The sequence below is a fragment of the Balaenoptera borealis genome (genome assembly GCF_965194805.1).
Source record: "Balaenoptera borealis genome assembly, chromosome: 10".
Taxonomy (NCBI): Eukaryota; Metazoa; Chordata; class Mammalia; order Artiodactyla; family Balaenopteridae; genus Balaenoptera; species Balaenoptera borealis.
Genome location: NC_138874.1, coordinates 9,632,792 through 9,657,442, shown reverse-complemented (window position 1 = coordinate 9,657,442; position 24,651 = coordinate 9,632,792). Strand labels below are relative to the sequence as shown.

At 48.9% G+C, this 24,651-nt stretch overlaps 2 protein-coding genes across 3 annotated transcripts in view; one reads left to right on the top strand and one right to left on the bottom strand.

Moving 5' to 3' along the window:
• The window catches only part of GPR137B (G protein-coupled receptor 137B), a 47,950-nt gene that overhangs the window by 11,212 nt on the left and 12,087 nt on the right, over positions 1–24,651 (top strand). The window contains exons 2-5 of the mRNA XM_082407718.1: positions 9,505–9,554; positions 17,839–18,061; positions 20,674–20,823; positions 23,260–23,388. Coding sequence (XP_082263844.1) covers positions 9,505–9,554; positions 17,839–18,061; positions 20,674–20,823; positions 23,260–23,388 — 552 coding nt within the window. The remainder of the gene's footprint in view (positions 1–9,504; positions 9,555–17,838; positions 18,062–20,673; positions 20,824–23,259; positions 23,389–24,651) is intronic.
• ERO1B (endoplasmic reticulum oxidoreductase 1 beta) overlaps positions 20,843–24,651 on the bottom strand; it is an 84,342-nt gene continuing 80,533 nt past the window's right edge. Inside the window, exon 13 of one of the 2 annotated variants that reach the window (XM_082407679.1) lies at positions 20,843–22,211. In XM_082407679.1, the coding sequence (XP_082263805.1) occupies positions 22,112–22,211 (100 nt within the window). In that variant the 3' untranslated portion in view covers positions 20,843–22,111. The remainder of the gene's footprint in view (positions 22,212–24,651) is intronic. The other variant, XM_082407676.1, reaches the window with a different exon arrangement.

Below are 24,651 nucleotides of genomic sequence, written 5' to 3'. Positions count from 1 at the left end.
TGTTGGTTATCTATTTTATGTATTCTGTGGCTTTAAAAACAGGGCCAGTGTCTGCAGACATAGAGACATCGCCCCGCCCTTGCTGTCTTAGAGAGTTGACCTTGCTCTTCTTCAGGGATTGCTATGCAAAGGGAGACATCCTGCATTTGAATTCAGCGGGCTCCAAAAATTAAAAAACTGCAGGTCGAGTCACCCTGCTCTGGTGAATGAGGATGCTTAGCATGTGGAAACACAGACTAATGACTGCCACCCAGGGAGACCAGGGCCTCAGGGTTTGCATAATTTCCCCAATACATCAGGAAGTGGCCAACACAGAGGGATCACAAACGCAAATCGTGAATGTGTCAGTGGTTCCTAACCTTCTTGAGTACGAAAGTTCCTTTTATGGTCAAGAGAGCATTTATGATCACAGTTTAGTAGCTGTGCATTTAGAATCGTGGTTTGAGAGCATTTGCAGGGACTGGTAGTAATAATATAGCAGCAGCGGGGGCAGCAAACACATAAACGCTGAGATAGTGTCTGGTAGGTGGCAGGCATTTGGCTGAGTGCTCTATCTGTGGTAATTCACCTAATCTTCACAAAAACTGATGAGATGGGCACTGTTATTAGTCTCATTTTACAGATGAGGTACTTGAAGCACAGAGAGGTTAGGTAACTTTTCTAAAGTCACACAGCTGATTATTGGTGGAGCCAAGATTCAAGCCCAGGGGAGCCAGCTCCGGAGTCCACAGTCTTTTTTTTTTTTTCAAGTTTTTATCATATATGCATATACATACATACATACATTGATTTATTTATTTATTTATGCCTGCATGCATGCACGCATAACCCGACCAGCATGGGTTGCAGGATCTTAGTTTCCCGACCAGGGATCGAACCAGGGCCATGGCAGTGAGCTGAGTCCTAACCACTGGACCGCCAGGGAATTCCCCAGAGTCCACACTCCTAACCATCTTTAGGCGTCTCTCTGCTGGTGATGGACACACAGCTGTGACCTGCAGACGGTGGAATACCCAGCCTTAGTGAGAACGCGTGAATGAGAGCCAAGTGTCTCAGCATCGATACATTGCAAATACCTCGTGACAGGTGAACAGACAAGTTGCAGAAGGGTATGGAAGGCATTGACTCAAACAAAGTGAGAAACCATGCAAGATGGGACTATATATTGTTTATCCTCGTAAAAGTAGAAGCCTGCTGGCTATCAGAACACCAAAGTCAGGTGGCTATTCCCTCTGCGGAGGAGGGAGGGATCAGAACCAAGGAGAGAGACGCTGGGGGCTTCAATGGTGTCTTTTTATTTATTAGAAATAAAATGAACTGGAGCAAACAGGGCAGTGTCAAAGGTGACTGAACTGCATGGTGGGTAGTGAATTTTGGTTACTTTATTTCTTTGTGTATACGTGACATAGTTTATAGTAAAGTTTAAACCTACTATAAAAGTGTAACATTTTCAAACGAATTTGCATACATACATTTAAAAATAGTATGTGAGAGAGGGAGGGGGAGGAGGCAGAGATTGGTTTAGACATGGGTCTGTGCTTGGTGCACACAGAGTTACAGACCCTCTTGGTTACTGTGAGGGTCTCCAGGGGCCTCAGCCCCCAGGCGGGACCACAGACAGAGGACCAGGTGTGCAGCCTGGGCCTGGGGTCTGGAGCCTGTTTAGGATGGGAGGGTTGTGAAGTGTCCACCTGCCTGTTCGCTTCTAAGGGGGCAGCACTTCAGGAAGAGGTGGCACCAAAGCGGAGACTCGGCGACACGGGTCGTGCTCTGGGGCGGGTGGGGATGGGTGTGGAATTTATAAAGCAAAATGGCCACATAGAGAAATTGTGAATAAAGTGCAGGTCTGGAGGCATAGCGCTTCATTGAGCTGTCACGGACGCTGCCTCTGGGGACAGAAGAGGTTACTTTTGTTTAGTTTCGCCGAATGCACAAGGGTCACTGTCATCCCCACACGGAAGAGCCTGGGGTGTTTCTGCCAGAAGCAGCCAGCGTGCTTCGTTAGGAGAAATGACTGTAAAGCAGCAAAGGCCAGCTGGGGTTGGTAGGAGGGAAAAACAGGCAGGCAGGACTTCAAAGGGTGGGAACAGAATGGGTGAGCCGTTCAGGGGCTGTGATTTATGAGGGGAGGGAGGCCGAGGGCAGCAGCTGCTTTTAGAACCTTTGTACTTCTGTCACGCGTGTACGTCATAGGCGGCTCTCTGGGCCCTCCTGCGTCATCCGGGAGGTGGCGGGAAGGGCCTGGGGTTGCCCAGAGGGCACAGAGCCCCACAGGTGGGGAGTGTGGGCGAGGTGGGAGGGGGGCTGGGAACAGAGGAGGGCTCTCCCCACCCCGGCCTCCCTCCCTGGGGCCAGCTTGGGGGTGGGGACGTCCCCCCACTTCCCCAAACCGGAATTAAACCTTCAGAAAGTCACCTGGCTTTCCTGTCCTGGGCGTCAGTTCTAGGTAGGACTCCGCAAGGCCGTGGAAGTGATGCTGAGACCAGACAGGAATGGGTGAGGGGAGCAGGCTTTAGTCCCACAACAGGATGGGAGTTTCCATGGAAACTGCTGCTCTGCTCCTCTCTCTTGGCGGCACCCCTGCCTCCCGCCTCTCCCTCCCTCTGCTCTGTCATCCCGGTGGGTCCCGGGGCCCAGGCTCCTGATCTTAAACCAGGTCCTAGTGCCCTTGAATAATCTCTCTCTCATTTCACAAACACATTTTTAAAGAGTAGCTGATGCTCTAGAATAGACGCCCCGCTCCCACTTCCTCCTGCCTCCCCCCACTTCCCCTCCAGGCCCCTCCCCATCTGCCCAGCTCCCCACGGTTATCCTGTCCTACTTCTGAGCAGCATCTGGCACCCTGATGGTCCCTCACCCAGACCTCTCTCTCCTCCTTTGCCCGCCTACGTGCCACCCGCACCCCCGGGCCAGCTCCTTGCCTGCTGTTCTGCTCCTTTATGTTGATTGAGACCAGTTCACACTCTGTACTGTTCTCCATTTAAAGCTCTACATCCACAGACTTGCCCAACCATCACCACCATCAATTTCAGAACATTTTTTTTTTTGAAGTATAATTGATTTATACGGTTGTGTTCATTTCTGCCATACAGCACAGTGATTCAGTTATACATATATACACATTCCTTTTCATATTCTTTTCCATTATGGTTTATCACAGGATATTGAATATAGTTCCCGTGCTGTACAGTAAGACCTTGTTGTTTATCCATCCTATAGATAATAGTTTGCATCTGCTAACCCCAAACTCCCACTCCATCCCTCCCTCACCCTCACCCCCCCTTGGCAACCACAGGTCTGTTCTCTATGTCTGTGAGTCTGTTTCTGGGTTATAAAAGTTGAGAACATTTTTTTGTCACCCCCAGAAGAAACCCTGGAACCCTTAGCAGTCACCCACACTTCTCCCCAACACCCCAGACCCAGACAACTGCTAAGCTACATTCTGTCTTTGATTTGCCTGTAAACATACACCTCTGTTTTCACCTTCTTTCTGAACCCCTAGTCCAAGCCCTTTGTCTCTGGTCCCCACCCCTGTCCCCCTCTAAAAGCACAGCTCTGATTTCAGATTGTGTGGATTGTCCTGAAAGCCTTCTGATTCTCTTACAGGGAAGTGCATGTGCCTTACCTGACTTCAGGCTGCTGCCTGGACTTGTACCCCAGCCTAGCCTGCTGCCCACCTGGCCCACCCCAGGGTGTCCAGGTTCCCCTCAGGCTGTCTCACCTCCTCACACCTCACACCCCCCTCACACCATGTCTGTATCTGGTTGTAGTTTCTGGAAGTCAGGGACCAGCGTTTCCTTATTTTCACAATTCTCAATTCCAGGTCTGGTGCTCAGTGTCAGTTGACCCATCACAAATACCACCAGTCTGAATGTGGGGAGAATTTGAATTTTTGTCTGGCCTCACTTGTCCCCCAGCCGCTCACAGGTCCCTCCCGTCTGGTAGGTCTGGTTCTGCAGGGAGCAGGCGGAGCCCGCACCGTCAGTAGCGGTGGCTGTAAAATATGAAGGAGTAATTCATGCTTGTCTGCCTCCCCCTCAGGAGCCCTGCCCTCCTCCCAGCCGGTCCGTGGGAGCCAGCGCAGACTCCAGGAGATGGGCAGCGCGATAAGAGAGCAGGAGTCAGCCCCGGAGGGTTAGCTCCACTTCTGGGCACTAATCAATCTTTAATGAATTTCCTTGGAACACAGACAGGAGTGGGGGAGGGGTGAGTAGGAGAGTTTAGAATTTTTTTTTTTTTGAAAACTTGGTCCAGACATTTATGTACTTTCTTTAATGAGGGCAAAAATGACGCTGCAATTAAATGTATACTGTGTCAGTTTAAAATCCCAGGAATTTAAATACAACTTTAAGCAACTTAGGTTTAAGGATTAACTTGAAGGACAGGGCAGAGTTTCTAAGCACAACTTGCAAAGGCCCAGGTGAATTCAAGACATAAGCAGTTGACCCTTGAACAACATGGGTCCACTTAGATGTGGATTTTTTTTCCACAGTGGATACTACAGAACTACATGATCTGCGGTTGGTTGAATCTGTGGATACAGGGAAGCCGCCTTTATGCTGAAGGCCCATGATAAATTCTACTTGGATTTTCACCTGCATGGAGGGTCAGGGAGGAGCCCCTGACCCCCTCGTCGTTCAGGGGTCAACCATAATTGCCACAAATTGTAAAGAGTGGACAGAGCTTTTACAAATCACGGTTGAGGCTTTTATTTTGATGTCATTATCTGTCACCCTGGCTTTCAGCTTAGAGAAGATCGAATGGTTTATTTCACGTCAGACTGTCCCCTTACCTGATGATGACTTTTCTCCTCCAGGCTACGATGTGGACTTAACGAGGATCTAAGTTTTGTGGGGTTTCCCCATCTTTTACAGGATGGGGCTTTGGGTTCCTTTTGGGGTAGAATGCTTGACCTGGGGAACCCCTCGTGCTCAGTGCCTTGCTTGATTGGTGTTCATGGGGGTGAAGGCTGAGTATGATTTTAAAGTTGTCATTTTTTCTTGTTGTTGTGATTATTATTATTGCTATTATTAAGGCTGCAGTGAACATTCCACCTGTGCTTAGCACCTTAAGGGCAGTGTCTCCCAAACTCTGTTCCCTGGAACACTCATTAGGAACACCTTCAGTGGCCAAATAAGTTTGGAAAATTGCTGCATACCTTGCGTTTCCCTTGAAGATTTACAACATAGAGTAATTAGCCTTTTAAAGGCTCTCGGAATTTTTGCAGGGAAAAGCTGGGTAGCCTATAAGTTTCTAAATTTGTTTGCTGACCTAACACCTATTTCCAGTCACCTTTATGAATTCCCAGTTCTGTGGGCGCACCTTGAGAAACCCAGCCTCAGAGTCAGTTCTTACAAGGAGAATTATGGGGGCAAAGCATGTGATTGTTTATAAAGCTCGAGTCCTGGACCAGATATTTGATAGTCATGGCTGGGAACACTGACCTTCGCTGTGTTCCAGGAAGGGGCTTCTGGGGTCCAGGCTGGCCTCCCACCCCTGCCTCCTTTCAGTTCATCGTCCATCTGGCACGTGCATTCGGGGCTGCAGGGACCGTGGGAAGTAAAGAAACGTCTCTTATTTCATTTATGGAGGAGGATGGTGCCACAGTTGGGCTATGCTTCCACTTGGGAGGGTTCACTGCTTCTGCAGCTCTTGGCTGGGGGTGTGAATCTGCAGATCCCGGGCCCTGGAGACCCAGCGCTGGCCGAGTGGTGGCAGTGAGCTGGGTGCCCCGTGGGTCACGGGTCGACCCTGATCCGTGCCTGTGCTCTCGTGCCGTCCTGGTGGGACCAGGAGCCGCCTGGGTGAGACGAGGCAGGATGTGGCCGAGGAGCAGGAAGAGTTGATGTGCCCGTCACGCGGCCGAGCCCCCGACCTGCAGATCAGCCCCCGGTGCCCAGACCACCTGAGCCCATGGCCTTTCTGGGTTGCATCTCCTCTTGTCATTTTCCCAGTGCAGGTTTTCCCTCACCAGTAGGGACCATAACCCTGTTGAAGGCAGAACGGGTCAAATTTTTCTTGCATCCGTGACAGCACTTTGCACCGAGCTGAGTCCATAGCACGGGACCACCTGTGGGTGGCTTCTGGGAGCCCAGCGATGGCCCTGGCGTATGAGAGTCAACTGAGTTACCTGCCACCGAGTAAGCCCCACAAGGGTGGCGAAATATTAAAACGATATTTGTATATTTCGTCGACAAGTTCAAACACTTTTTAAAAAATACTGTAGTTTCAGTATCATATGATATCACTTATGTATGGAATCTAAAAAAATGGTACAATTTAACTTATTTACAAAACAGAAATAGACCACAGACATAGAAAACAAACTTATGGTTACTGAAGGGGAAAGGGGGGGATCAATTAGGAGTTTGGGATTAACACATACAAGCTACTATATGTAAAATAGATAAACAACAAGGACCTACTTACTGTATAGCACAGGGAACTATATTCACATCTTGTAATAACCTATAATGGAAAAGAATCTGGAAAAGAATATATATATGCATGTATATATATACACACACGTGTGTGTATGTATAACTTAATCCCTTTGCTGTACACCTGAAACTAACACAACATTGTAAATTAGCTATACTTCAATTTAAACATGGTTAAAAAATACCGTAGTTTCATCTCCTCACTTTGATATCTGTGAAGAATTCTCTCTTTTTTTTTTTATATTTATTTTTGGCTGCGCTGGGTCTTCGTTGCTGTGCGCGGGCTTCTCATTGCGGTGACTTCTCTTGTTGCGGAGCACGGGCTTCAGTAGTTGCGGCACGCAGGCTCAGTAGTTGTGGCGCACGGGCTTAGTTGCTCCGCGGCATGTGGGATCTTCCCGGACCAGGGCTCGAACCCGTGTCCCTGCATTGGCAGGCAGATTCTTAACCACTGTGCCACCAGGGAAGCCCCAGGAATTCTCTTGATTATTTAAAAGCAAGATCCTCAAGGTACTGTGTGTCATAAGAGCATTTTTCTGAGAGCGTTGTTATAGGTTGCATGAATCAGTATTATTCAGTATTATCAGTAACAGAACTTTGGAGTGATGTATTAATCTATGTCTTATTCCTAAGGGAGGTTGTTTTATAACTTTTCTCCTTCTCATGGACTGCAGAGAAATACCAAAGGTGATGTGACTTGCCTAAAATCCCACGGGAGCTTGTCAGAGAAAGCTGAGCTCGGGGCCCCTTTGACGTAAGGGCAGTGTACTCACGCCATCTCTTTGTGTTTTTACCAGGTACTTTATTTGTGGTGTGAACCCCTACTTCCTACCTCCTTCCCAAAAGGATTTAGGACAGAGACAAAACTCATGTCATAAACAAAATAATTCCTCCATAAGTTTGGAATGCTCCCCTGTGAAGCTCTGAAAATGTGTTTTTAAAAAGCGGGGCGTGGGTTTGCTCGTTGTAAAGTCTGTAGGAATGTCTGCGGTTCCCCTCTCGCCCAGATGTTGATTCTGAGGATTAGAGTCCTCAGTTGGTGGCACGTTGTTGTAAGTTTGAGGCAGGCGTGAGCGTGAACGTCGTGGAGTGCTGTCCGTGGACTTGGAGCGTCCCCTGATATCTGTTCTTGGCACTGTACCTGGTTTCTTGCGGTGTCATCTCATTGCTGTGAACAACTGTTTCAGTGTGTTTGAAATGAATGATTGCAAAGCTACTCAAGAATATTAGGTCAGGCAGTTTCATCTCTTTCGTATTTCCTACGAGGTGGTCTTTGTGCTAGCCAAACCCGAATCCGAATCACTCGCTCGGGGTGGGCAGTCTATTAAAATGCAGATCCCTGGGCCCCAGCCCAGACCCATCAGCTTGGCACCTCGGAGGGTGCGGCTCTGGGATTTGCATCATTAGCAGGTTCCCTGGGTGATTCCTATGCACGGATAAGTCTGAGAATTACTACTGAGGGTCCTCAGAAGAGTGTCTTTGAAAAGGTTCCCGGGGGAATGACTGCTTCTATTGCATGCGTTTTGTGGGAATCGGCCCCTAGGGTCACTTGGAGGCTCGCTGCCCCTCGTGACATCTGTCTGCGTCTGCAGACACGGCAGGGCACTTGGATCCACTGAAGGCTTTCCCAGCGTTATGTTCGCATAACCCTCCAGCAGACTGATTTCTCACTGCTCGCTCCTCAGACAGGAGGGCGACAGTATGGACCCCCCCGTGAGCCCCCGGGGGTTCCAGGGCTGCCTGTCCCCTCCTCCCCTGTCGCCAGGACCGTGCCCTTACTCCCCACCCTGTTTTCCCCTTGTCCTTCTCTCCTTACCGCTCAGGCAGGGTTTCTCCCCCTTAGACAGGCGTTTGGGGGGGCTGAGTAAATCCCAAGGGAAGTACCAAGGGCCCGGAGGGCTGAGGAGAGGGGAACGGCGCATGGCAGAGGACGGTGGGTTCCCAGAGGGACATCGCAGCCCTCAGGGCCAGCAGGAGGAAAGGCGGGGTGCCCAGGGCATGTTTGGGAGCTCCGTGCAGAGGGAGAGCCAGATGCAAGGAGTGCAGGTCGTCTGACCCTCGCCGTCCACAGCAGGAGCATCTCTGAAAAACTGTCCTCACTCCTCTCCCCTTCCACACCCTTCCTTTCCTTCTCCCCGTGCTGCCGCCACCGCTCGCGAACACCGGGGGCCACCGCGCACGAACACCGGGGGTCGGGAGAGCAAGGGTACCGGCCCCTGCCCTGCTGCTCCACTGCGCCCCGAGCCAGAGCCTGACCGGTGAGCGCCCTCGGGGCTCCCGCGAGCACACACCCGCACCGTGGGAAGAGCCGCGGGTCTCGTGGGGCTGGAGCCTGAGCTGACACTGCTTTCCATCTCCCCTTCGCCTTCTCACAGGCTCTGCCAGGCCAGCCTCTGCCCCCCGCGTGGGCCTGTTAACAGACTGTGCAGGCTGTGAAACTCTGGGGAAATTCCAACAGGCAGCATGTCATCGAGGTTGACACTCCTGTAGTCCAGTGGGCTGCAGAGTTTGAGGCCTGAGTCAATGGACACACGTACATTCAAACCACATTCTTTTGGTGCCAGTGAAAGTCCTAATAAAGTGTGAGAGTGAACTGTTTATCTCTGGGGGAAGTATGGGCTCAAATACAAAATTTTTTTTTTTTTGGCCACACTGTGCAGCATGTGGGATCTTAGTTCCCCTACCAGGGATTGAACCCACGCCCCCTGCATTGGAAGCACGGAGTCTTAACCACTGGACCACCAGGGAAGTCCCTCAAATATAAATCTTAAAATAAGGGACGTACCGGCTAGTGGTAGACCAGTAATACCTTAAAAAAACAAAACATTTTAACCATTTGTAAGTACCTTTCCTTTTAAATTTCAAATTAAATTTAAATTGTATGCACAGCCTAAACAATGTTTATTAGCTTCACAAACTTTCTCACAAAGCAGATGTCTCAATCTCAGAGGCCGTGCCTCAGCGCCCAGGCACCAAGGGAATGGGGAGTTCTAAGCAATGATATCAGTTTGTCAGTGTCAGCAGACTGTGTACCCAACTTGCCGTGTTTTTTTTGTCATTGCAGGTGATTTTTAAAGCCAAGTCAAAATATTCTCCAGAATTACTCAAATACCGGTAAGTTCACCCTCCCCCCCTCCCCTGGGACATATCTCTGTGTGACAGCAGGTGACCTCGAGGTTTGCACACATCACTCCTCTGTGAGCCGCCCGAAACCGGCCTGCTTGCTGGGTGTCGCGTTCACTGCTCACTGAATCACCGTTTAGCAGGCCTTGCAGCATATTGGCCTTGATTAGAAGAAACAAGAGTCCGGTAGGGACCTCCCTGGCGGCCCAGTGGTTAAGACTCCCAGCTTCCACTGCAGGGGGCGTGGGTTGGATCCGTGGTCGGGGAACTATAAGATCCCACATGCCGTGTGGCATGGCCAAAAAAAAAAAAAAAAAAAGAAACAAGAGTCTGTTAACCTTTCCTAACCAGGGAGAACGGAGAGGGGAATTAAGTCTAAGTCGCGCACGCTGCGTCTAAACCTTTCCGAGGCACTTGCGAGGTCAAGGGCCTCAGCAGAAGGAAGGCAAGCTCCCTAAAGATGCCCGCGTGGCCAGACATCCCCCTCCCTACCCTCTGGGTGCAGGTGCAGCTCTGGTAGAGCCTTGTCCCCGAGGCCCTGCCCCCTCCCCCTGGTGGCCTGACCCCCAGTCCCTGCCTGCCGACTGCTGGCAGGCTCTGTTTCTGGAACTCACCAGCGAGGCCCATGCAGGGCTGAGCAGGAGAGACTCGTAATCTGGAAGGGGAGGCTTTCAATCACATGCCGAATTGATGGCAGGAGGTAGATATACATGTTTTTCCTGGGGGGGGCGGGGGGGGTCCATCGCTTTCCCCAAGCTTTCAAAGAGGCCTATTGACTTCCCAGCAGCAAAGAACCCCAGTGGCTTCAAGAATAGTCAGCCTTGGGGGACTTCCCTGGTGGTCTAGTAGTTAGGACTTCGCCTTCCAATGCAGGGGGTGTGGGTTCGCTCCCTGGTTGGGGAGCTGGGATCCCACATGCCTCATGTCAAAAGACCAAAACATAAAACAGGAGCAATATTGTAACAAATTCAATAAAGACTTAAAAAAAAAAAAAAGGAATGGTCAGCCTTGAGATGTAGAGAACAAATGTATAGATACCAAGGTGGGAAAGCAGGGGGTGGGGTGGTGGTGGTGGGATGAATTGGGAGATTGGGATTGACATGTATACACTAATGTGTATAAAATAGAGAACTAATAAGAACCTGCTATATAGAAAAAAACATAAAACAAAATTCAAGAATGGTCAGCCTTGGGCAGAGGGGGAAGGGAGACAAGGTGTTCAGAAGGTGTGAGATGGGCACCGCATGAGTCAGGGTGTCCTGATGTCCCTGCCTGGGAGAGCTCGGCTGCCTGGGTAAACATTTCTGGAAAGGTGGCTTTGGCCACTTACCTTCTAGAGTCAAAATGAAATTTTAGTTATTTTGTTACTTTACAAACATGTAAAAATGTATACATATTTTATTTAAACATATATCATCTTAAATTTACAAAGACTTTTATTTAAAATTCTGAAAGTGTATGTTTTGATCCTCCTTTTGTATCCCAGGAAGCTGAAGTTCAGAAAGTTAGGCGATAGTACATGGGCCAAGATACAAGTGAGGAGACTTGTGTGCTGTGTGTTTGTTTTTGTTTTTCATCTGATCTTGCTGTTTCCCTTCAATGCTTTTTAAAAACATTTTACTTATTTATTTTTGGCTGCGTTGGGTTCTCATTGCTGCACGTGGGCTTTCTCTAGTTGCGGCGAGCAGGGGCTACTCTTCATTGCGGTGCGCGGGCTTCTCATTGCGGTGGCTTCTCTTGTTGCGGAGCACGGGCTCTAGGCGTGCGGGCTTCAGTAGTTGTGGCACGTGGGCTCAGTAGTTGTAGCTCGCGGGCTGTAGAGCACAGGCTCAGTAGTTGTGGCGCACGGGCTTAGTTGCTCCGCGGCATGTGGGATCTTCCCAGACCAGGGCTCAAACCTGCGTCCCCTGCATTGGCAGGCAGATTCTTAACCACTGTGCCACCAGGGAAGCCCTTCACTGCTTTCTAAAAAAAATTTTATTGAGGTATATTTGATTTACGATGTGTTAATTTCTGCTGTACAGCAAAGTGACTCCGTTATACATATACACATTCTTTTTCATATTCATCTCCATTATGGTTTATCACAGGATATTGAAAATAGTTCCTTGTGCTGTACAGTAGGACCTTGTTGTTTATCTGTTCTGTATATAATAGCTCGCATCTGCTAGTCCCAAACTCCCAACCCATCCCTCCCCCACCCCACCTTGACAATCACAAGTCTGTTCTCTGTGTCTGTCCCTTCACTACTTTTGAGGAGTTCAGTTCATGTTTCTGCCAGACTATTTGGGACTTCAGAGTCTACCATGGAATGATGTTGCTTCTAAGAAGCACAGTTTAAAGTAGCAATAGTTTACAGTCAGCCCTCCGTATCCACAGATTCCGCACCTGCAGATCTGGAGGGTGGGAGGGGGCTGACAGTCCCTTATGTGACATGTACTACACTATTCTCTGTAATGGACTTGAGCATCCTTGGATTTTGGTATTGGCTGGTGATCCTGGAAGCTGTCCCTTGCAGATACCGAGGGACAGCTGTATTAGGAAAACTTGGGAACATGCAGGAGGAGGAACATTAGAAGTTAAGCTTGCACGTGGGCCTCAATGGAGGCTGTTTGGAACGTGAGTCGACTTGGACAGAGGCAGTGGCTCGAGACAAGCGCTTTTTTTAAAAAAAATATTTCAAGGATTATTTTCACAGATGATTATCATACAGTATTACAATGTATTATGTGCAAAATTCCATTCAAAAAATCATTTACAAAAGGAAGTACAACACAGTATGTGTTGAGGGTTCTAGATGTACAGCAAAAGCTTAAAAAGGGACAAGGTACAAAGCCAACCAAATTAGATGACTATGCATCTTTACACAGTACAATAACATGTTTTTGTAACTACCTGTGTTACGTTGATACGAGACCCTCATCCTCTGTGCAAACTGCCCCCCGCCCAAGGAGGTTTCGTAAAACAGAAATTTAACTTCACCACACATTCTACAACACAGGTGGGCTTTTTGGTGCATTTGCAAACTCCTTTCCAAATGGCATTTATTTAACTCAATGAAACTCACATTACGTGGTTTCTGCCCAAAATAATTTGATGCTGTTAGTTTTGATTTATGCGGAAAAGGAAAAAAAAAAAAAGCATTGTTCTTATGTTTTTTTCCTCGTGGGGTTTTCAAAATTGCTTCCGAAAGCAAATAACATGGGACAGATTCTGCAAATCTCACTGCATGTTCACAGTATTTTCAGCATAGGTGGTTCCTTCTATCTCCTTTTCCCATCTTCCTTCAAGGAGCCTGAAGCAGCAGACTCCACCCCTTAGTCCTCTGTTGGAGTCTGTATCTCCCTCTCGACCTCTCTCTACATTCATTTCTTTCCTGATCCTCAGCATCACGTGGTGAAAACACAAAACAACACGATACCACTGAGCGTGAATAAGGTAATAACAGTACGTCGGATTTCCAAAGGCATTCTGTGGCCAGTGTCAGTAATACATGGCTGTAAGAAACCCAGCAGTCTCTCCCCACAAAGTTGCCCAAACATCCGGTTACAGAAGAGAGACTTTTAAAACGCAGTACTCTCAAATCCAGCAAGAGATTTCTTTTTGCATATTAAATGTTAAAATCACATGCATAATTATAGAACACCTTAAAGTTCCAAAAATATTTTAAAAACCAATTCTGACAGTTTACCTGCAACTGCTATAAAAATTTCTATGAAATATATAAAAACACAAAGGCTCTTCATTAAGAAAAGAAGGAAGGAAGGAAGGGAGGGAGGAATGGATGGAGTCTCTCACTGAACTGAGAGGTCCTTCATGCACCGCATCGGACAGTCTTCTCAAAAGCCTGCTGTTGAACTCAGGAGCTTGTACCTTAAATGTTTATTTAGTACATATACATACACGTGAGCCAACCTAGAACCTGGCTGGGGGTAGGCAGCAAATGATCTCGGGACACCTGAACCATCAGATGCAATTCTCCAGCTCCGAAGGATGGATCCTACTGTTTCATGAACCTCAGCTACCCTGCTTGGGCGTCGTGGCTACAGGTGCCCTTGGCCACGTCGGCCTGTGGATGGCTCCGTCACTGAACCGAGTGGTCCCCAAGGAGGTGACTGCTTTTCAAGCACAGGCACGTGGAAGCCAGAGGCCAGGTTCCTAACTCCCCTCTTCGGATGCACCACTGGGAAGCCTCGCGTGTCTCCTGGGAGGCGGTGAGCTCTTCTTCCCCGTACTCCTCGGGGTCGGCCCCCTGGAACTTCTCGGCACAGAGCTGACACACGTCCTCCGTGGTGACATCAGGCCTCAGGAGGAGGGTCTTTCCCGCGCGGCCACTGTTGACATCTTGGAATGCAGGCCGGAGGTAATTCTGAGCGTCGTCCACTAAGGGGATGGTCCGGTTGGTGAGACAGGCGCTTTTGAACGTGGTCGTACGGGAGCTGTAACTGAGGCCGGAGGAGGGAACGTATTTCCCGAGGAAGAGGGTGCAGGGCAGGAGCCATAGATGCTGTCACCCCGGGGGAAGACGAGGGGGAGGAGGGACCAGGGGCCTCCAGGGACAGGCTCAGGCGGGGGAAGGATGGGGCGAGGGTCACGCCTTTGAGGTCAGTGAGTAGGTGGTGGGAGGACTCGAGGCCGCAGGGGCATCTGCAGAGGAGGTGATGGGGCAGGAGGTGACGCCTTTTTCTAGAAGTTGCTCTTGACGAGCGTGAGGTTTCGCTGCTCCCTGGGTGATGTCAGAGGAGAAGCTCAGGGTTCCTTGAATTCTCACGGCGGCTCTTTGAGGCAGGAAGGGAGGGTCAGCTCCGTTTTACAGAGGAGGACACGGCAGCCCCGAGCGGCTGAGGACCCGCCTGGTGTCGTGGCTCTGTGACCCAAGCACTCTGGGTCACGCCCAGCAGATGAGAGCAGAGCTGGGGAGGGTATAGGGGGGACGGAGGCTCGGAGGCTGTCGTGTGACCATTCAAGACAGAGAGGGTGGCCGGGGGCACACACCAGCAGTGTGTCTGGGTGGGGAGCTGGGCCTGGTTGGCTTTTGCTTTCCCTGTCCCCAGTGTCCTCTAGGGCTCCTGTATTATTTATTGTAGTAAAGAAAGAGTAGTAAGAATTTATATCCACCATAGTATTTAAAACAATACCCAGGAGGAGTCCTCTGGAAAAGCTGAATGTCCAGATTGTGCTTTTTCCGGAGGCTTATCGCCGTCACGTGGATACAAAGTGTGCACACACACCACCAAGGGGCCAGGAACAGTAGGGCTGATTCCAGAGGGTTCTGGATGTTTCCAAATTGTGTTCTTCACAAAAGCACAGCAGGTAATAATAAAACAATAAAAAAAAATAGGGCTTTCGAGGAACCAGAATGCAGATTTTTGGTGACTCCCAATTGGTCCTGCCTTTGTCTCTCTCTCTGTGCCCCTGATTTCCCCCATCACCGTGAGAACGTGGTACAGAGCAGATGAGGTGGATTGCAAGGGCCTGGACCAGTGATCACGTCCTATAAAAGAACCTGTCCTTGGCAACTAATTCACGTGCATCCCCCCCGCCCCAAACCTGTTTCTGCGTGAAAAGCTTTGAATGCGTGACTATATGTGAAGATGGATCTCTGAGCCTTAACAGAGCTGCCCACCGCCAGCCTCACGTGGCACAACTCCAGGGGCGAGGGTCACGCTGGACCTTGCCCTGGGCCGGTGGGTGGCAGCTCTCACCACCCCTGTGCACATCTCATCTCCTTTAATGGCATCACCCTGTGTCCATCCCCACGGCCCCCCGTCCCCCTGCCTCTGGCATGCCTCCCTGCTCAGCTCCCCAGGGCCGTTGTCTCTGCTGACTGCAGGCTCTTCACCCCTTCCCTGCTCTGCCAGCCCGTCTTTCTCAAAGACAAAGATGGCCACGTCGGTCACTCCTTTGCTTATCAACCTCGAGTGTTCCCCGGCTGTCCTGCCCACCCCTCCGGTCTCTCTCCCACCCCCGTCTGTGTCCCCTGCAGGGCTGGTGCTCAGTCCTACAAACACTCTTCAGCCCAAACCAAGCATACTCTTTCCTGCATTTCTGACTTTGTACCGATCATACTCTCTCTTCCATGTGCTTTGTCCATCCCTCCAGTATCTTCCCAGCCACCCTGAGCAGGGGACCCGAGCCACCTCTTCTCCATCTTGTTACCTCAGCCCACCAGCCCAGAGCTCCGGTGGGAAGAACCCACAGTTCTTTCTCTCTAACTTTGAAAGAGACAATCCCTCAAGTTTAGATTGTTTCCACAAGAAGGGGGAGGATCTAGTATCTGCTGCAGTAGTGTGTTTAGGAAAGAAAGGGCAGCCCTCGTTTAGTTAGCCAACTGATGCTTTTTGGATTCAGAGTGCACCTCTTCATCTGGCTGACTCCTTCTTCCCTCTCTTCCTCTTTGACATGTTTATTGAGCTCCTCCGGTATACAGTGTGGATAGAGGAGGTGAAGGAAAGAGCCGAAATCTCGACCCTCATGGAGCGCACTGCCCGGGTAGAAGCAGCAGGTGGTCAGACCACTGTCCATATGCTTCATTATAAACCGGTGATAAGTCTGCGAAGTTCAAGTGCAGGGGACCGGGAAGCAGACCTCAGGGAGACCTGATCGTGTGCGTCTGGTGAGGGCTGGGTGTGCAGGAGGTGTCAGGAAAAGCTTCTTGGAAGCACTGATGTTTGAGCTAAGATCTGAAGGCTGAGGAGGAGTGGGGTAGGCCAAGTTCCTTTGGCAGAATGTGGGTTCTGAAAATTACGTGAGAGCCTTTGCCAGTGGATAGTAAATCATTCATTGCAGGACATAAAATCCCATTCAGATTAGCTTGGGTAAGTGGGGGGTTTATTCCATCACCCTGACATCTGACGGCAGGAAAGCAAACTGCAGCTGCCCCGTCGCTGTGCTGCCCCTGCCACCAGTCGCTGCACCGGCTCCTGTCAGTGGCGTGATGTCTGGAGCTGGGACCAGGATCCAGGTTTCTGTGCCCCAGTCTGTGATGGCTTTGGAAGACCCCAACACTACCTTCTAGCTTCAAGCCCGCTTTTAGTTGCTGGTTTTCTGCTTTGGGACTTGCGGACATTTTCAACTTAAATGGTCTGTTTTTGAGCCAAACCAGTCTGTTCCTTATTTGCCTCTTGAGTGATATTTACCTGAAGTAAACACGATATGGACAGTCCAAGAGAGAAACTTGAACTGATTTCGGTTTTGGTAAATCTGAGAAGCCTCTCTCTAGACCTTGCACAGGTCACGTAGGCGGCGTGTAGCTCTGAGAAACCACAAGTTAAAAACGGCCAGTGGCATAGCCTGTCCCCTTCCGCCCCAGGGAAAGTGCTGAGGCTGAGGCTTACTCCCTGCAGACTGTCCGCTAGTGAGTGTTCCCACGCGAAAGGGGGTGCTGCCCGGACTCGATGACTTTGGGGGTGGCGGTAAAACCCTCTTTCTTTTTCGGCTGCGCCGCTTGCAGGATCTTAGTTCCCCGACCAGGGATGGCAATGAAAGCGCAGAGCCCTAACCACTGGACCGCCAGGGAATTCCCTAAAATCCTTTTTAAGCATGATCTCACTTGATCTGCAGAAACAGCCAGCAAGGTGGGTATTATTTAGTCTGCTTTCGGATGGTGACGCTAAGGCTCACCCAGGGCGATCTTGCCCAGGTTCTCAGAGCGCAGGGTGCTTCCCGCTCTCCCCGAAACCCGGCCCTGCCTCTGAGCCCGGCTCTGCTCTCTGCATCCTTGTGAGTAGCGGGTGCATCAGCCCGTGTACATACAGCTCCTCTGATCCTCACAGCCTCCCAGGGACAGGGGAAGCGGGGCTCAGGTAAAGGACCTTCCTGAGAGCACAGTTTGTAGTTGATTCGTCTTTTAGATCCGGGAACCCTCCAAAGACCGAGCTCTTTTTTTTTTTTTTTTTTTTTTTTGATTTTTTTAATTGAAATATAGTTGATGTACAATGTTGCGCCGATCTCAGCTGTACAGCAGAGTGACTCAGTTATACACATACAGACATTCTTTTTATATTCTTTCCCGTTATGGTTTATCACAGGATATTGAATATAGTTCCCTGTGCTCTACAGTAGGACTTTGTTGTTTATCCATTCTAAATGTAATAGTTTGCATCTACCAGCCCCAAACTCTGAGCTCTTAAGTGTTAACTTTGGCATGTTCTGCTTCTAGCATTTAACCAAAAAAAAAAAAAAAAAAAAATCACAGTTTCCTTGTGGATTGATCCAGAATGTACAGGCAGCATGTGTGGAAGGGTGCCTTCAGTCTCTCTCTGGTCCTTCCCAGGTTACCCCTCTACCTGGCCTCACTCTTCATCAGCCTCGTTTTCCTGCTGGTGAATTTAACCTGTGCAGTGCTGGTGAAGACGGGCACCTGGGAGAGGAAAGGGATCGTCTCCGTGCGTGTGGCCATCAACGACTCGCTCTTCGTGCTGTGTGCCGTCTCCCTGTCCATCTGTCTCTACAAAATCTCCAAGATGTCCTTAGCCAACATTTACTTGGAGTCTAAGGTAAGGTGGACATGTGGCCGAGATCCCGCTGCTAAACTGGTTCTCAGAAGAGTTCCCTGGTTTGCAAACGGAACTCACCCAGTGCCTCTCACACCTGACCTCCTGCAAATGATGAGCCTGGTTGTGGTTGCCAGAAGAAGGAGCCGTGTAGTTCCTTGAATTTTGTATGTGAGGAGAGTTGGCTCTGGGTGGCTCGCCGTGTACGGGGGTGTGCAGAGTTACTGGCAGAGAGCCAAGACTCTGGTTTATGGATACAGCGGTTCAAGTGACATTTTAAAGGACCAGTGGCATTGATTGTGCCACTAATATTAATAGAAACACACACCTAGTGTTCCTTGCGTTCCCGGCACTTTTATAAGCACGCTGCATGTGGCAACGACTGTAACCCTCACAACTCTATGGGAGTAGGTATCACTCACTTGATAGATAGGGAAACTGAGGCGAAAAGAGGTCAGAGGCTCGCCCCGGGTTACACAGCCAGGAGACGCAGAGCCAAGACTCAGTCTCCGCAGCCTGGCTCCGGGGTCTGGGGTCTGTCCTCTCCACCACCCCGTCGTAGTGCAGGGAGACTCGGATCCAGGCTCACCCCTGCCTTGGCTGTGCCCGTGAGAGCATCCCCCTTAAGAGTGGGAACTGCTCCCGGGGTTCAGGACATCAGGCCTCTCATGGTGACAGTGCAGAGATGGAGCCGGACAGGCTGTGTGTTGGGCTGCGGCCCACAGACCTGCAATCCCTGTGCATAACCAGCTTCAAGACCAAAGAAAGAGCCCGGAGTCAGCAACAGAGATGTCACTGGTTTAATAGATGGGAGAGCTTACACGTGTGAAGCAAGGTCCTGGAGAAACACCCCACCGTGTGCGGTGGACGGCAGGCGGGACTTGGTGGCAGTCTTTGCTCGCTCCCGGGGCGGGGGAAGGGGAGATTACCAGTTAAGGGGGGGGATTGACATCCGGGGGGCTCCTTAGTTACCAGGGAAACCAGCAGAGGGGCCCACCCTTCACCGCCCCCTTGATAAGAACAGTCACCAGCTGGGCCCTGGGGCAAGTATGTAGGCAGGTCGGTCCTGTGAGTAGGTGTAGGTGAAGCAGGCCCTGGTCAGGCAGGGGATGGACAGAGGGCAAGAGAACAGCCACCCTGAGTGGCCTGACCGTACACTGGGAGAGGGCAGCTCCTGCCCGTCCTCTTGTTTAGCTGCTGTGCCCCCCACCCTAGGGTTCCTGTCTTCTCCTTTTCTTCCCCCAGAGTTACAAAGAGGGGCAGGTCCACTGCCTGGAACAGGGATTCTGAGGTGCCCCTCACCAGGCTGGTCCCCAACCCTCCCTCCCTGAGAAGCCTGGTGGCGTGTGGAGGTCGGGAGAGACGCCCTGGGCTCCGGCTGGCCGCGCGACCCCAGGCCCACCAGCCTGTCGCCCCACGGAGCCTGGGCTTTCTCATGTGTACAGCAGTTGAGTGATTTCACAGCTCCTCTGCTTTGGAAATTCAGTGATGCTGTGCCCCGTGGCACCCCCTTTGCCTTCCTTGCCTCGCGGCCCATGTGGCTGGCTGTAACATCTTTGGTCTGAAGACTTGAGCAGCCGTGCCTTGCACGATCCTGTGTCTTCAGGAGTGATCAGTAGATTAAAGTCTGCGCCTCCAACTTCAAAAATACAAAGCCTTCATCAGGGCGTCCTGTGATGTGACTGAACTCTTGCAGAATCCCAGAAGTTACCGTGGCAGCGTCGTTTTTTGATTATGTCGGCAAATTTTAGACGTAACTTTGCCTTGACTTTATTATTCATAGTGTCTCCTGTATAAGGGCTAGCAAAGGCTTTTTAAAAACAGGATTGTGATTTTTATAGGAGGGGTCACATTTTAGATGGTCAAAGTACCGTTTAGATGACCCCTATGGCAAACAAGCTAATAAACTACCACTGGCAGAATAAAATACTAGCTTAGATTTAGTTAATGACTTTCAAACACAAAACTCAAAAATCGATGTCAGGTTTTTAGTTAACCGTTTCTAGCCAGGGGTCATTTAACTGACTTGGGAAATTGATAGCTTCGTGAATGGGGGCACAGATGGCCCATTTGCACAGAATTGCAAGCCCTGAGTCACATGGGGACTCCAGCACTCCCGCCTAGAAGATGCTGCGTCTTGAGGAAGTGCTCACCGCCCAGACCCACTGCCCACAGCAGCGCTGTCTGCCAGCCGCCATCCCTCTGAGGTGGTTTTGTTGTCCTCAAGCCAGGGGCCGGGCGCTGGGCTCACAAGCTGACAGGGTCCTTGGAGCTGAGCAGCGGCGTTCAGAGATTTAACCAAATAAGGCATCTGACTTTCTTGTTCTTCCAAACCTAGGCCTTAGGCAAATGGCTCATATTTTCAGGCATCTCCAGATCAAGTCCCAGGTTTTGAAGCATCTCTATGAAGATAATTTGAAGTTTGGGATGGGTGTGGCGTGAGGTGAGGTTTGCAGTTGGGTTTAAGGTCTGAAGGTGGAGGAGAAGCTCGGAGGAGACGGCAGTGCCTCTGAGCTCGAAGCTTTAGCAGGTGCGAACACAGCCCGTGTTCTGGGAGGGGGCTGGGGTCCTGGGCCCGGAACGGGTACCCCCCCTCACGGCTCCTGCTCTTCCAGGGCTCCTCCGTGTGTCAGGTGACTGCCGTCGGTGTGACCGTCATCCTGCTCTACGCCTCCCGAGCCTGCTACAACCTGTTCATCCTGTCGTTTTCTCAGAGCAAGAATGTCCATTCCTTTGATTACGACTGGTACAATGTGTCAGACCAGGTGAGTGGGCGCCGACGAGGGCCACCTGATCGGCGGCTCTTTGCAGCATCCCACGTGGCAGAGAGGTGTAAGCTCCTTGATTCTGCTGCCAAATAGCTGGGTGACCTTGAGAGTCACTTACCTGGGTGGTGTCTGCACCCTCACCTGTAAAATGGGATCATAGTTCCTGCCTTGTCCCAGCTCACATGTCTTCTGAGAAAACTAGGAAACACACACACACACACACACACACACACACACACACACACACACACACACACTTCTCCTTTCTACTTTCTGGGGCTTTTGTCAAGCAGTACTTAAATTTTTTAAGTGCTTTCATATAAATGTAATATGATGTTATTAAAGGGTGAAATTTGCAAAGGTAAAAACAAATTGTATCCAGGTTTCAGAAAATACATAAAATTATGAAGTTTTTTTTAATGGAGCGTGTAAACTAACAGCATTTGAGGAAATCTAGACAAAAGTGACCAAGAATATCAAGGTGTTAGTAAGAGCCCATTTTATATCTCAATATGAAACTCTTTCTTTTTTATAATGTATTCTAGAAATTCATAAATTATAAAACAAATGAACAAAGGTAGTGAAATATAATCTGGCATCCATGTTCACAAAAGCTCAAAATAAAAAAGAATGAGAATTAGTGTTCTCTCATTTGAGAAATATCGATTCTTTGTCTCCAGCCCTGGGCAAAGTGCTGGGGACACAAAAAAGAACAGACCTAAGCCTCCCAGTAGGAGTTTGTGTCTGCTGAGGAAAAGAGCCACACAGATAAGCCATTACGATAAAGAAATAGAAACGTCTATAGTAGGAGTCTATTGGATTGAATGGCAAACGCTCCTGAGATTTTCCTGGAAAAACACTGAATACCCAACTCTAGACAAATCCACTTCTAAAATCCCAGCAGTGCTCAAACCTTGCAGTGAATTGCACTGAATTAAGACTGGAGGAAAGAATAACATGACCATGATAAGTTAAAACTGTGAGGACAGGATGAAATCCAGAAGAGGCACATGCACGATGTTATAATTAGAAAGGATAAAAACCACCACAATGACCACCGCCGCCCGTCACCCAAACGAACAGCACAAATATAGGATGGGAGGAAGGTGGGCAAAGCACTGCTGAAGCTGTGTCCTGTTGTGAGAAATCAAATACATAAAGATCTAAACGTTCAACAATGATAAATTAGAAACTTATTCATAACACATAGAGGATTTTTATTGTGGTAAAATATACAATACAGTCGACCGTTTTAATCATTTGTAAGTGTCCAGTTCAGAGGCATTCAGTACATTGACACTGTTGTACAGCCATCACCACCATCCATCTCCAGAACCTCTTCATCTTCCCAAACTGAGACTCTGTCCCCATTAAACAACAGAGATCTGGTTTTAAAACAGAATAATTATTTCAACGTTTCTTTCAATTAAGAGCTTATAATTATAATGAACTTAAAATATCACAATTTTAAAAATTCTGTTGTTTTGGGGATATCTATTTATTTATACATATCTAGGTCTATGTGTTGCAACCAAAATAATCTAGGAGCAAGCAAAACAGACGGCCCCAAGTTGCGGGTTATTTATGTAGAACGGAAGAAGCACACACAACACACTTTTGAGACATGTAAGTAGAATTTGAGATGCAGAGTGTGAGAGTAATCTTTCCGAAGCAGAGCATGATTGGTTTTGGTTACTGTACTTTACACACGACGTAGTAGAGAAGGCAAAAGGATTCCGTCCAGGGGATCGGCCCTTTATGGTTTGATGTTGGCGCAGTCTTCCTTTGAAATGACGGCCTTTCTGATCGACTTGCCCAGAAACAACCTCACACACCTTCCGTCTGCCCTACAGAGAGGAGAGCTCTGCTACACCACATCCGCTCAGCCGTCTCACTGGTCCGGCAGGTAAACATCCTGGACTCAGAGAATTTTTTTCTAGGCAATCTAGCCTGCAGTAAAGCTTTAAAGGGTAAATCATAGGATGTGGTTAATGTGAAGAGAAGTTTAAAAGCTGACACATTTATCCCAAGGAAGAGCCCAAGGGTAACACATATTCCACTGCTCTCGAGAATCGGGAGAAGGCAACACAACATTCTCATTACTCAGTTGTTGAAGAAAAGGAAATCAGCTTAGAGACTTAATTTGGATGTAAGGGAGATTCTTGGAGGGTGAAGGAATAAAAAAACATCAGAGATTGGCAGTGTCTGTCTTTGAATATTTTGAAGAAGATAATTATCTATCCTGTCTGGTTTAAATAACTCCCCACCTGAGGCCTGGACCATTAGTAGTATCTGATTTCAACATGCACATTTTTGGGGGAAAGAATTACACTGTATTAGATTTAGTCTCTGTCATGTTAGAAAGAATCGAATCAAACTTATTTCCTCTGCCCTCAACCTAGTGACTCTCTTATTTTCTTCTCTTTTCAACAGGCAGATTTGAAGAATCAGCTGGGAGATGCCGGATACATAGTATTTGGAGTGGTCCTCTTTGTGTGGGAACTCTTACCTACCACCTTAGTAGTCTACTTCTTTCGAGTTAGAAATTCTGCGAAGGACCTTGTAAGTAAACCACTTTGTATTTGCAGAAAACATCTCCTAATTCTAATCACAAAGCGTACAGTTGGAATTTTTTCTTAGATTTTTCAATAGAGAGCCTCTTCCATCCTATTGTGATATGAAAAGTTCCTTGTCTATTTAAGTGAGACTTTCTTTTCCCTTAAGTATCTTTTGAGGGAAATTTTTCAGTTTAGCTTTATTTTACAAAAAAAAAAAAAAAAAATTTAAGTTGCATCTTGAGGCCTGGAGACAGTGATGAACTTTGTTTTGTAATGAAACAGCCAACTCACTAGTATTTGAGCCTTGACTTGCTGTGAACCAAAGATAGAAGCTTTATTTTAGCAAAGGGAAATAGAGAATGGTAATTCAGCTCTTCACCCCTGTGTTGTGCTGGATGGCGATTAGGGGGGTGGAGTGATAGGGAGACACAACCTTATTGTGAAGAATGCTAAAGTCACTCCCCCAGTTTGGTCACGTTTCTGCTCAACCAGCTTCATATAAATGTCTTTATGGGGGCGGGACAGAAAATGCCAAACCCGGTAGAGTGAGAGGCTCCTGGAAGCTTTGCTCCCTGAATTATTCCATCCATAGGAACTAGTGGTAGGATTTTGAATCACTCATCGGTGAAGCCCACAGAAAAGTATAGTGAATGGATTTTGGCCAATGTAAGCAGTGTGGGTGGCAGGGAAACACAGATACAGTAACCAACCTGTTTTGTGTTTTATCTTGTTTTTTGTTTTGTTTTGTTTTGTTTTCTTATTCATCTCTGGATAGTCACTAGTGAGCCAGGAATAGGAAAAAAAAAACCCAAAAAGTAATACTGGAGCAGGGTGGGTAGTGGAGAAGCACAGCCTGACCAATGGGCCCTTGAAGACAGAGTGGGTGGGCACTGTTTTCTAGATCTGAGAGTCAGTTTCCTCGCCTTTTATTGTTTTTAGCTTCAGGACAGCAGTTCTGTGCTCTGTCTGACCTTTACTGGCATTGGGAACACCTGGAGGCTTCTGTAAAGTCAGACCCAAATGCTTCCCCATCAGTGGCAGAGAAACATGGGGTAAAGGTGGGCAGGGGACTCCAGGCCAGAGTCTAGTGCCTTGTTTTCTTTCCTTCTCTGAAGACAGACAGTTGAAGCTTTCTGGAAAGAGCCTCTTAACAAGTATCCCTGAGCTCACTGTGCTTCTCCTCAGCTCCATGGGCCTTCTCACCACTTCCTAGTGTGACGGAGGCTTAGGAACTACACTCCCTAAACCCAAGGCAGCCTGAAGGAGA